At 41.1% G+C, this 14,394-nt stretch overlaps 1 protein-coding gene across 2 annotated transcripts in view; it reads left to right on the top strand.

Annotated features, from left to right (window-relative positions):
* Positions 1 to 14,394, top strand: part of RASGRP3 (RAS guanyl releasing protein 3) — a 672,488-nt gene that overhangs the window by 357,347 nt on the left and 300,747 nt on the right. For both annotated transcript variants that reach the window (XM_078648770.1, XM_078648769.1), the window contains one exon: positions 11,984 to 12,131. In XM_078648770.1, the coding sequence (XP_078504896.1) occupies positions 11,984 to 12,131 (148 nt within the window). The remainder of the gene's footprint in view (positions 1 to 11,983; positions 12,132 to 14,394) is intronic.

Raw genomic sequence — 14,394 nt, 5'->3', positions numbered from 1 at the left:
GATGAGGTAAGCAAGGTCTCAAACATAGGGGTCGATTATGATGTCGAACGGATTGCCTCCGCAGGGCTGGCGGGGTCAATCCGTCCGCCATTCTCCCTAAAATGACCCCCGCCACATTAGGATGGCTGGGGGGTCCGCGGCCGACTCCAAGACTGTCCGCCGCTTTTCCGCCGGTCGCCGAAAAAGTGCTCACATATGGTGGCGGTGTCTGCGAGACACCGCCAACCATATTAAGATGCTGGCAGTACAATGCCTTTCCGCCGTGGAAAGGCATACGGTCTTTTCTTTGGGGGCCCGTTGTGGGCCCCCAGGGTGAAGGGGGGCTGGGGGGTGCACATGGGGGGTACCTATGGTACCCCAGTTGCATGCACGATGCGGCAGGCACCGCACGATGCGGCAGGCACCGCGCGGTGCCCGCCGCTTTGTGCATGCAAATGCACAGCATGCATTTTTAACTTTGCGGCGGGTGCTGCTTAAAGCAGCACCCGCCGCAATGTTAAATATACGGGATGTGACCGCCTAATTCCTACCGAGGGAACGCCGCTGCCCCTGCGGACGGTCCCTCCACCTCGGGAGTGGCGGACGGACGCAGGTCCGTCCGCCATCATAATCAACCTTTTAATGCTTGCTTTGGTGCATTTTGGAATGCAGCAAACTCTTAAAACAGAGTATGAAGTGTTATTTGGAGGAACTGCAACTTACTCCCGTAAAAGGACAGCCAGTATTTAAAACACTTGCGCATGAAGACACCAGAAAGTCTCTGGGTAGTGTTGGAAATGTAAATATTCGGTCATATTTTGAATACAAGGAACTCATTACAAATATGCAACAGGCAAATGATATTGATTATGGAACTATTCTTAAAGATATAAGAATTGGCGTACTGACACAACATGGCAGAGAAGCTTTGCAGAGTCGATTACTTTCCAATTTGTTTCCAAATGAAAATGTAGTTCCTGAGAAAATATATAGGAAAATTGCAGAAAAGAAATCTGTAATCTGCTTAATGCCAACTCTGCATGAGTGTTCTATATTGAACGAACAAGTTTTGAAGCTGGAAAATGAAGAAATAATAAAAATGGAAGCCATTGATAAAATTGAGCATGAAGGAATCACTATTATTTTGACAGAAAAGTTGAAAACAAAATAGGATTCTTCAGAAAAATCGATATCTAAAACTGCTGGCTTAGAACATAATTTATATGTATGTAGAAACTGTCGGATAATATTAAGGCGTAATTTGGATATAGAAACAGGTTTAGTTAATGGAGCAATGGGCAAAGTTGTGGATTTTGTTAATTATCCGAATAAAGATGGTATTGAATTTTTAAAAATTACATTTGATCACATTGAAGTAAAATAAGAAGTAAAACAAATTGGTCGTTGTTCAGTTCGCTTTTTACTTGTTAAAGATTTATATGTCCGTAGAAAACAGTTTCCAGTTTCTCTGGCATAGCAGTGACTATTCATAAATCTCAAGGTTTAAGTGTAGAAAGTGCTTTGGTGAACATTGGAAATACTGTATTTAAAGAGGGTATGGCATATGTTGCTTTGTCGCAAGTCAAATCTTTATCTGGTTTGTTTTTGATTGATTTTGATGACACAAAGGTTACTGCAGATGCAAACTCTGTAAAAGAGTATAATAGGTTAAGAAGAGCGTATGCTCCCAATTTAGGTCAATATCCTGTATTTGAAAAGCGTGTAGTAGGTCGAAAAAGAAGATATGAGAAAAACTGTAGTGAAGGTATAGAGAAGGTAAAAAAACAAGATACTGGTGTGATTGCAAGCAAAAAGAAAAAGGACACTGTTGAAGAGATTGTTGGTTATCAGTTTAAAAATAGTTCAGGTGTCAACTGCTATGCTTGAAGGTTTGCAACAGCAAATTATAGAGAATCGGGAAGAAAGATTTTGTTCATTGTTCTATTGCGTTTATGAAAAATAGTGAACTGATAAAAGTAAAATACAAAGGGGGTCATTAGGATGATAACGGGACCGTCCGCCATAAGGGTGGGGGTCCCGTGGGGGGAATTAGTATGCACCCGCCACAGTGGCGGGCACATCCTGTATTTTTAACATTGCGCCGGGCGGTGCTGCCACAATGTCAAAAATACATGTTGTGCATTTCAAAGCACAATGTGACAGGCACCGCACGGTTCCTGCCATGTTGCCCTTTGAAATGCAGGGGGTACCATAGGTACCCCCCGTGTGCACCCCCCACCCCCTAGAGTCCTTGGGGGCCCGCAATGGGCCCCCAAAGTAGACTCAGCAGGCCTTTCCGTGGCAGCATTGCCGCCACGGAAAGGCATTGGAAAATGATGTCATTTGAGAGGTCATCAGTGATGTCACTGACCATGTCATGAATGATCTAATATGTGACATCATCAGCAGTGGATTGCGGGTGCACGAAATATAGTTAGTACAGCTAACTATATAGGAGCAATTTCATTGGTTTTGTATGAGTAAAATGTCCAGCTAACTATAACACCACTAAAACTTATAGTTTTTTGAGTGAATTTCAAAGGTTTTTTAAAAACTAATTCCTAACTATATAACTCCTGAAACCTATGTTTTTTTAGTGAATTTCAAAGGTTTTTTTAAATGCTAATTCCTAACTATATAAGGCCTGAAACCTATGGTTTTTTCAGTGAATTTCAAAGGTTTTTTAAATGCTGATTCTTAACTATATAAGGCCTGAAACCTATGGTTTTTTCAGTGCATTTCAAAGGTTTTTTAAATGCTAATTCCTAACTATATAAGGCCTGAAACCTATGGTTTTTTCAGTGAATTTCAAAGGTTTTTTAAATGTTAATTCCTAACTATATAAGGCCTGAAACCTATGGTTTTTTTCAGTGTTTTTTAAACAAAAAATGATTGGTTAACTGGCTTATTAAGTGTATCTTAGTGAATACATATATTAGCGAGTAATGTTTAAATATTTAAATATATGCATGAGTGATGTAATATGTGACGTCATCAGCAGTGCATTGCAGACGTGCAAGTTATAGTGAGTCCAACTAACTATAACGTGGGAATTTCAATGGTTTTATGCGAGTAAAATTTCCATCTAACTATAACTGGTGTGAAACCTATGGTTTTTTCAGTGAATTTCAAAGGTTTTTTAAATGCTAATTCCTAACTATAACTGGTGTGTAACCTATGGTTTTTTCAGTGAATATATATATATATAAAATTTCTACGGCAAAATGAAACCCCTCATTTTGTTCCTTTTCAAATTAAATGTATTAAGTGTTACCACTTTATTCCAATCAAGATGACTTCAGGTGTGCCATACTTTTGTCATAAGTAAGACTGTTAGCGTTCTAGTTATTCATTAGAACACTCTGGGACATTCGGTCATTGGGCTATAGTTGGGCTACATCTGGATGATATTTGGGCTACATTTGGGCTCTTTTGTCTCTGGTGGCCATCTTGGGAGACTGCATATCAGAATTTTGTTAATGAAATATAAGAGGATTTGAGAAGTCACTCAAAATGTGCCCTAATTTTTCTTTCTTCAGCACTAATCATAATTTCTATGGCAAAATGAACCCCCTCATTTTGTTCCTTTGCAAATTAAATGTTTTAAGTGTTAACACTTTATTCCAATCAAGATGACTTCAGGTGTGCCATACTTTTGTCATAAGTAAGACTGTTAGCGCTCTAGTTGTTCTTTAGAACACTCTGGGACATTCTGTCATTGGGCTATAGTTGGGCTACATCTGGCTGATATTTGGGCTACATTTGTTTTTTTTTGTCTCTGGTGGCCATCTTTGGGCTACATTGGGCTACATTGGGCTACAGTTGGGCTCTAACATATATATAGCCCAATGTAGCCCAATATATATTTTTTCAAAGTTAATTTTCTTAAAAACCACTGGAGCACATATCGTGAGACATAGCAAAGGCACATCGGGCTACCAGTCCCTACATTTTGCCAAGTTTGGTGGAAAACCATTCAGCCGTTCGGGCTAAAAGTGAGTCCAACCGCCCTATGGAAATTAACATGGGGGAAACACGTTTTGGGACCCCCCTTTTATCTCAGCCCCCGCTTGCCGAATCCCCCCCAAACTTTCAGGGAAGGAGCGGAGCGCCGCGAGGCAAAGTTAAGGAAAATTTCAGGAAGATTCCTCAACCGGCGCCAAAGTTATTCCCAATAGAATGTTGCGATTTCCCTACGGAAAACAATCCTAACTATATATACCTACAGGCTATCGCCAGTAGGTAATATATATATATACCAAACATACAGTTCAAATCCTCATGAACAGCTCCTCAATTAAGGACACTCCAGTCATTCTTCGTAGTCCCATTGCCATATTTTAATCATAGCGTTCACATATGCCAAGTCAACAAACGCGTTTCGCCGTTGCCGTCTTCGTCAGTGTTGACTGACTGAGACATGTTGTGTATTTAAATAAAGTTACTTCGTGACACAATGTCATGTGATTAAAAATAAACATAAAAACGGCACTTCAATTTCATTCATTGTTATGTGGCGGCCATCTTACAGTGTCTGAATACTTCATGGAAACTATTAGGGACTGTACAAAGACAGGAGTCAAATATGACTGTTGTCAAATGCACCTTGCCTACATATGGCTACATGGGCAGCCATATTAATATTATGGAACTCAATATACTATTTTTGAAGGTAAAGACCTCAATATTGTGATAATTACTATGAAACAAACAAAGGGAATTGGCAGCAACAAAAAAACCTAAACGTTCCAACACTGACAGATAGGGAGAAATCTCTCCATCTATGGCCTTACCACCTAATATGTCAAATAGCCAGAAGTTTTTTTTTAGAAAATAAAAGGTATTGCTCATGTTACAAGAGAATAAAGGTAATAAAGATAGGGTAGGAGATATTGACGGTAACAGTATGCATTTTTAAAAGTATATTATATTCATCAGCGTGAGATGCAGATTAATTGTGCAAAGAATTATAAAACATTTTTGTATTAATACCCCTATGTTTATATCTCTTTTTTATAAAGGTCATTTTATTCTATTTGTTATTGTTGCACCTGCGTTCAAACATTTGTGTTAAGAGACTGATTAACAGCAAAAATAACAGATCAATATATGTGCATTGCTAGGTATTGAATTGTTACATTTCATTCGATTTTACTATGCCGTGAGATATTTTGCACCAAATAGATCAAGGTGTGTCCTTTTACTCTGTACTAAAAATGTGGAATTGTGCTCCCCATTCATGAATTTTTATTGCAAGTCCAGAAACTTGTTTCGGGACTAAGGCTTGTTCCAAAGGGCTCGCTGAACAAGAAAGGTGCTGCCGTATTACACAACAGAAAACAAATTGAATTCATGGATAATAAAGCATATTTGTTAAATTTTTGCTGCTCATTTAGGTACAAAATGTGAAATGTGGCAGAGCAGACTATGAACCCCATTGTATAAAATGCAGCCCCTGTATGATGTGCTGTATGTAATGCAAGAGCCACAGTTTTGTGTTATGCAAGGGTTGTGTTGTAAGTAAATACCTCACCAGAGTCCAGGTAGTTATTGCAAGAAGTATATTTATTCAGGTTGAGGTACAAAGGTGGTAGGTAAGTAGTACAAGGTAGATGGTAGGCCAAGATGTAAGATGGTAATAAGAGCCCCACCAGGAGCTGTTTCCTTGAGCTCAGCCAGGAGTCAACTGTCCCAGATGAGTCACACCACATTCCGTGACATCAATGAACATTCTAAGTGTTCCTAGGCTGAACATGACAGGAAGACAGGGTGGAAAGAAGGAAGAGTGGGAAAGACCTTATAACAGGTTGCAAGACCACATTTCATTTAAGTCTGATGCAGAGGTATTGTTGCACCTAATGTGAGTTCAAAATGGTGAATACCTTGGTCGGATCCCCATGCACAGCTGTGAAATCTTCTCGGCTTGTGCGTTTCAATTGTGAAACATGCACTAAGACAAGCTGCCACCCAAAGAAGAAGAAAAATGTTGCTCCATAGTCTATATTTTGCTCCTCTCCCCATGTAGGGGTGTATTTATTACCAACTCAATCTCCGAGTAGGTAAGTAGTCTTGCATTACGATTAAGCTGATCTGTAGCTTTCTTGGTGCAGAAGCCATCAGCATGGCCAGTCAGGCTTCTACTGCCCAACTGTTTCCAAGAGACCCACGCAGGGTCCTTTGGTGTCGGACTTTGCGCCCCACAACATTAGAGTGATATTGAACTTACTCTTGTAAGACCCAACTCTTGTTAGACCCACTTTCAAAGGGCTTGTGTAATCATGCTGTGATTGTCTGTTCTTAATACACAGTGCAGTTTCTAACTGTCAAAAAAAGCTCCATGATATGGATTCCAGAGTCAGGAGATATTAATGTTCTCTACTCCTTCCTGCATAAGCATAAAAAACAAAGCTTCGAGAATTTGTTATTTTGGTTCATTTTTCTAAATAGCTCACTAACTACTGTTAGCTAAACACATAGAAATCCTTACATATCCTCCCTGTATTAGTAGTTTAAGGAAACAAAACTACTTTATAGACCAAAGGATATAAAGACTAGGATTTGTAATTTGACTTCAGAATGACCCAGATGTGAGGATAGCTTTATTAGAAACATCTGGTGACACAGGATGGTTCAAATACTACTTATTGCAACATACATTAGACTCCTGTGCTCCCCCTTCACCCCTCTCTCTCTCTCTCTCTTTCTCCCTTCTTGGTAGGCCGTTCTCTCTTCTGCACTCTTTGTGTGACAAACTTAATGGCAGGAGCTGTGTGACTCCTCTGAGCAGGTGCCTAGGCCCAACCACTCTTACCTGTCATCGGTCATCCAACCCTGCCCAGCATCACAAACCCTGGTCCAATCGCCCCTAGCTATGCGCCAGAGCACTACTTTAGTTGCTCGACCCGGAACACCTCTCCTCCCGCTGCTGCTGCACCCCACACCATGGTAGGAGACGTCGCCTGCCCCCACTTCTGATTAACCTGCAGCAACCTTCTACAAACATCCCATGCCAGTACCAGGAACACCATCAACACCTCCACACAACACAATATGCTACAGCAAACCAACATCCCAACACTTGCTCATGTGACCGAAATCTGAGACCTCCTGAGCTGCGACACACCAGACTGCCTCTTCCTCATGGAAACCTGGCTCAACTCCACATCGGCACCCAACATCGCCACAGCAATTCCAGCAGACTCCAAGTTTCCAAAACAGTACTGTCTTCACAAGCCAGGAGGGGAACTCACAGTCATATCAAAAGACTCAATCAAGTGCTCAACTACCACAGAGCGCGCTACCTGATTCATGGAACATCTGCACTCCAAGTTATAAATCTCTGAAAATTCACCCTAAACAGAACCTTTGCCTACCAACCACCAGAAACGAAAGCTCCCTTCCCCAGCCTCATCACTGACTTCATCACCCCTCTCACCATTGACTCCAAAGCCTTCATACTCCTACGTGACTTCATCTTCCACCTAGAAAACAGAACAGACCCCTGCTCCACAGCCCTCCTAGAAAACCTGAATATTAGACAAACCAAGCTCATTACAGAACCAACACACATCATCAGGCACATGCTGGATCTCATCTTCACCATCAGCAACAGCATCAAATACAACTCAACCTCACCCCTCACATGGACTCACCACTCCATAATCCATTACCAAATCAACACACCGCAAGCCAATGCACCCACCAATGTCAGCCTACCCAATTGCAGCCTGGGCAATATCTCAGAAGCAAACTCACTCAAAGCCTACTGTATGTATCATTAACGAGGAAATCACCAACTTCAACAACTGGATCTAGAACTGCTCATTCACACTCATCAAAATCAACAAGCAAAGGAGAACCAACAAGCAGGTTAACCTGTACACAGAGGACCTTTGAGACTCCAAATGCAAAAATGGAGAGCCAGACACAAAATCACCAACAGAACCAACTACAAAGTGGCACTAAGACTACCACCAGCAACTGAGAGACACCAAAAATAGAGTGCTAGCTGAACGCATCAAAGAGAACTCCAACTGCTACAAGGAAATTTTCTTGATCATCAAGGACTTCACTACTCCCACAGCCTTCTTCAACAGCATTACCTCATGCCAAGAACTTTGCAATGTGCTGTTCATCTTCTTCCACAGAAAAGTAATAAACATTTAAAGCAACTTCACTCACCAACCATACCCTAGCGATTTCATCACCAACCTGCCCATCACTAAGCAAGATGACTACGTGACGGCAAGGTAAACACTCATCACAGAGGAAAAAATGGTTCCACATGACAGCACAAAACAACTCAGTTAGCTCCGTCTGCTTCCACATGCTACATATGCTGCAAACAATCTTCAAGTCGCTGCCACAGAACACCGAACGAACCATCCCACAAGCCCTTGTCACAAGCAGACTGGACTACGTCAACACACTCTACGCTGGAATCTCCCAACAGCTCCTGCACTTACTTCATACCATTCATGATAAATCACTGACAAATTATTGACGGACCGAATATTGACCTACAAGATTATGGAGTACAGAATATCGATGGACAGAATATCAACATCCTATCTCTACATAGGTAAGTACAAAAATATCGAAACCAAAATATTGTTGTTTAAAATATTGTTTTTTTAAATGTCTTAAAAATAATATTAAATTAATTAAATAATACATATAATTAATAAAAACACAGTTAGAATATTATTTGAAAAGTTGAAAAATGATAAATAGTAAATGTAATATAAAAAATGAAACATACATATTTAAAATATATATATATATTGACCTAATAATATTAATAAATAATTATTTTATTTAATTATAAATTGTTAGAAACATAATAAAAATTATAAATACATATATATATATATACATAAACCTGTAATATAAATATAAAAATAAAATATATATATATAATGAATTACATTATTACAATCAATATTTATTTGTAAAAAAATATTTTACATTAACTATAACAGTAGGGAAGAAGTTGGTTAGCGTAGGGGATAAAATTCCTATTCCCACTCCAGAGAGTGCAACAGTAGGGAAAGTGTTGGATAGCGGAGGGGAAAAATTTACTATTCCCATTCCATGGAGTGTAACAGGATTGAAAGTGTTGGATAGCGGAGGGGTTAAAATTACTATTCCAACTCCAGTAATTGCAACAGTAGGGAAAGTGTTGCATAGCGGGAGGATAAAAATGACTATTCCCACTCCAGTGAATGCACCAGTAGGGAACACGTTGGATAGCAAGTGGGTAAAAACTACTATTCCCACTCCAGCAAATGCAACAGTAGGGAAAGTGTTTGATAGTGGAGGGGTAAAATGTACTATTCCTACTCCAGTGAGTGCAACAGTAGGGAAAGTGTTGGCTAGCGGGTGGGTAAAAATTACTATTCCCACTCCAGCGAGTGCAACAACAGGGAAAGTATTAGATAGCGGGGTAAAATTACTATTCCCACTCCAGTGAGTGCAACAGTAGGGAAAGTATTGGATAGCGGGTTGGTAAAAATTGCAATTCCCACTCCAACGAGTGCAACGGTAAGAAAAGTGTTGGATAGCGGGTGGGAATAATTTACTATTCCCACTCCACCAAGTGTAACAGTAGGGAAAGTGTTGGATAGCGTAGGGGAATATTTTACCATTCCCACTCCTGCAAATGCAACAGTACGGAATGCGTTGGATAGCGGAGGAATAATTTAGTATTCCCACTCCTGCAAAATAATTAACATTAATTAAGAAATAATGAATCGGTCAAAAATAATTTACCTCCCACCATATTCCCCTATAAACAACACCACCAATATTGTAAAATAATACGCAATTAATAAGATTAATTTACAAATAATTAACAAGCAATTTAAAAAACATCAAAAATAAATAATATCACACAATTTACACTATAAAATAACTATAAAAATATATTATATAAAAAATAAAAAAAGAATTATTAAAATTAAATGACTTCCCACCCTACTCCCCTATCAATTTACAAACCATCACCTAAAACAATTACACTAATAACATATTTCCCAATTAATTATTAATAATTAATATCCAATTAATAATTTTTTTAACATAATTAACAATATAAAATATCTTTAAATAAAAATTGTATACAAAATAATAATTTTTTTATTAAAATTAAATGACTTCCCACCCTACTCCCCTATAAAACCAAAACCCGCTCCTAAACAAATTACACAATTAACATATTTACCAAGTGATTATTAATTATTATTAACCAATTAAAAATTAATTAATAATAAAATAATTAACACAATTAACAATATAAATTATTAAATACAACAATATTATTTAATACAAGTATTAATTAATTATTTTAATTAGATTACTTCCCACCCTATTCCTCTATAAACCCACAACTCGTTACAGAACTAAAATACATTTTTATTTTTTTATTAATAACGTCTAAACAATTATTAATTAATATATTATGATTAAATTACTTCCCACCCTATTCCCCTATAAACCCACAACCCGCTACAGAACTAAAATACGCAAAAATGAATTAACATAAAACTAATTACTTGTAAAATATTCAAACATAAATTAGAAAAATAAGCTATACTTTTAACACATATACTAACATACAAAACACCCTAAAAAAAATCTATATTATAAACAACAATATTTTTACTTACGATATTACTGACTTCAATATTAAGTAAAACTATTTCTTACCTGCATGTCGATATTCTTGTTCATGATATTCTTGCAGGTTGATATTCTGTCACATCGAAATATAAACATCGATATTATGGCATATCAATATTTAAAAATCGATATTATGTATGCATACCATTCAGAATGCCACCGCAAGACTCATATTCAACCTTCCATGCTGCATCATCTTCCCACCTCACCTCAGAGAACTCCACTGGTTCCCCATTCACAAAAGCAGCCATTTCGAACTCGTCACGCACACCTACAAAGCCTTAGACAGCACTGGACCAGCGTACCAGACCAGCCACATACACCTTCACTAGCCAGCCAGACCACTACACTCAGCTGCACTCTCACTCTCACACACCACCTGCATTCACAAAAGCAGAGCAGAAGGTTGCTTGTTCTCCTACATCGCACCCAAAACATAGAACAACCTCCCACAACACATCAGAGCATCTTCCTCACTTTTTGAGTTCAACAAGAAGTTGAAGACATGGCTCTTTTAACAAGTCTGCTTGGACCACACTCCGACACACCAGCTCAAGATTTAGCATAGGGTTCAGTGACTATTGTTTCTCTTTCTGCTCTGGTACTGGATGGTAAGACTTTTTGGGTGTTTCTCAAAATTGCTATCCAAATCCTTGATAACTGCATTGTATAAAAAGTGTCTATAGAGTTACACATAGGTATAGTCTTTGTGAATGTAAATTTAGGGTTGAGTGTACTTGCCATGGTCCATAGTATGAATCCTGAGTTCCATTGCTGTTGTGTAGAGTTCTACTAAAAAGCAACATAAGGGCAGACACAACACAGTGTTCTGATCGTTGTGCACGGCCTCCTTGAAAAACAACCGTTGAATCAGCCTCAGACTACCAACATATCAGTCCATCCTTTATACCCTGAAAAACAGGCTGGCTAGGAACAGAGTAAAAGTTCATAACTTGTACATAATATATATTTAGCGTGTAAAATCCGTTTTTGACTAAAAATGTGCCAGGAATGGAACAATTCACCCTTATGGCATTTTCAGCACATTCTGCTGTTTGTGCAAATAAATATCTCTATGATTTGTATTTTAACTTACTGTAATGAAGTTCATTTATATATGCTGTGCATTGATGTGTTCCCATGTTTTGTAAACATTCAAAGCTGCCTCTTTCCTGGTTTTTTTAGCAGAAGTGAAAGCACTAAGGCAAGAGTACAGCATGTGCATTCTTTTGCCCCATGTGATGTTCTAATGCCACCGGGCAACTGATGACTAGATTGTACAGAGGCACTTACAATGTTGATCATGTCTGCTTCTCTGTTGCAGCCCCTCATACGACTGGATGAGGAGAGTCACCCAGAGAAAGCGGTCTTCGAAGAAGGGGAAGGTGTGCCTGCTGTTTGACCATCTAGAGCCCAGGGAGCTGGCTGAACATCTCACCTTCCTTGAATATAAAGCCTTTAGAAGGATTTCTGTAAGGAGTCCGCCATTTCTTTCAATGCAGCTATGTTTTAGTTGGATTTTAGTGGTAGAAATACTTTAATGAAAAATTCAGAACGTAACCTTTTCCATGAGTAATAGTAATTTTGCTGATAGGTGGGGGGGAGGGGAGGAAGGGTACTTTGACCAGTCAACAGTGCTTAGCGGCCACCTCTTATTTACCAGTGTTCTTAATTCCCTGCTTCCTACCTACTCATTTGGCTCCCATTTTCTACAGCCAAGGTCTAAACTAGTTTTACAAGACACTTCAATAAGTTCTAGCAATCAATCAATCTATCAAACATTTGTAGAGCGTGCTACTCACCCGTCAGGGTCTCAAGGCACTGGGGAGGGGAGAGCAGCTACTGATCAAACAGCCAGGTCTTGAGGAGTCTCCGGAAGTTCAGCAGGTCCTGGGTCTGTCGCCAGTGGATGGGGAGGGTGTTCCAAGTCTTGGCGGCGAGGTGGGAGAAGGATCTGCCGCCGGTGGTTGTTCGGTGGATGCGTGGGACGGTGGCGAGGGCGAACTCAGCAGAGCGGAGCTGGCGTTTAGGGGTGTAGAAGGTGAGTGGCTTGTTGAGGTATGGTGGTCTGGTGTTGTTGAGTGCTTTGTAAGGGTGGGTGAGTTGCTTGAAGGTGATCCTCTTGTGTACGGGAAGCCAGTGTAGGTCCTTCAGGTGGGCAGTGATGTGGCTGTGGCGGGGGATGTCGAGGATGAGGCGTTGGAGTCTCTTCTGGAGTTTGGTTGTGGTTCCCGCGTGGCCATAGTCCAGCCTGCTGGTGACGAGGGCCTGGGTGACTGTCCTTCTGGTTTTGGTGGGGATCAATCTGTAGATCTTGCAAAGCATACGGAGGATGTTGAAGCAGGAGGAGGAGACGGCGTTGACTTGTTGGGTCATTGATAGAGAGTAGTCCAGGATGAACCCCAGGTGGTGTGCGTGGTTGGTGGGTGTCGGTGTAGCTCCCAACGAGGCTGGTCACCAGGAGTCATCCCAGGTGGAAGGGATGGAGCCGAGGATGAGGACCTCCGTCTTGTCCAAGTTCAGTTCCAGGTGACTGCTCCTAATCCATTGGGCGACGGCCTTCATTCCAGCATGGAAGTTGGTTTTGGCGGTGCTGGGGTCTTTGGTGAGGGAGAGGATAATCTGACTGTTGTCGGCATAGGAGACTATGTTGAGGTCTTGCGATCGGACGACGTTGGCGAGTAGTGTCATGTAGATATTGAAGAGGGTCGGGCTGAGGGATGATCCTTGGGGTACGCCACAGGTGATCTTGGTGGCCTCGGATTGGAATAGAGGGAGGCGGACTCTCAGGGTTTTGTCGGTGAGGAGGGAGGTGATCCAGTCCAGGGCTTTGTCATGGATCCCCACCTTGTAGAGGCGTGTGCGAAGGGTGTGGTGGCAGATGGTGTCCAAGGCGGCCATGAGGTCCAGGAGGATGAGGGCCGTGGTTTTGCCACTGTCCGGCAGGGCCCTGAAGTCATCGGTGGCGGCGTTTTCGGTGCTATGGTTGCTGCGGAAACCGGATTGGGACAAGTCCAGGGTGTTGTTTTCTTCGAGGAATTGGGTCAGTTGTCTCTTGACTTTCGCCGGGAACGGGAGCAGGGAGATGGGCCGGAAGTTCTTGAGGTCCTTTGGGTCGGCCTTGGGTTTCTTGAGCAGGGCATTGATCTCTGCGTGTTTCCAGCTTTCCTGGAAGGTGGCGGTCTTGAATGAGTTGTTGAATATCTTGCGGAGTTGGGGAGCAATGATGGAGCTCGCTTTGTTGAAGAAGTGGTGGGGGCAGAGGTCAGATGGTGAGCCGGAGTGGATGGTGTTCATGGTCTTGATGGGGTCTTCATCATTGACGTGGTTCCAGGAGATCAGGCAGCCAGTGTGACTGGGGGGCGGTGAGTCTGGGGTGTCGGTGGCTGTCGGAGAGGTCTGGGTGTTGAAGCTGCCGTGGATGTTTGCGATCTTGCGGTGGAAGAACGTAGCTAGAGAGTCGCAGAGGTGATGGCGGGATGGCGTTGGAGCTGGGGTTGGCGAGTTCCTGCACGATGTTGAAGAGCTCTTTGCTTTTGTGTGCGTTGTTGTCGATGCGTTCCTTGAAGGAGTTCCTTTAGGCCGAATGAATGAGTTGGTGGTGTCTGCGGCTGGCGTAACTGCATTTGCTGATATTACTTTGTAGGATACATTATTACCTATCCTCCATATGCTCAAGGTAACTAGTGCTAATTTCATGAAGAATATTAATTAGAATTATTGCCTTGAAAAACC

The sequence above is a fragment of the Lissotriton helveticus genome, chromosome 6 (assembly GCF_964261635.1).
Source record: "Lissotriton helveticus chromosome 6, aLisHel1.1, whole genome shotgun sequence".
In the NCBI taxonomy this organism is placed as follows: domain Eukaryota; kingdom Metazoa; phylum Chordata; class Amphibia; order Caudata; family Salamandridae; genus Lissotriton; species Lissotriton helveticus.
Note: the sequence above shows the minus strand (reverse complement) of the source record. Positions and strands in the feature narration are given on the sequence as shown.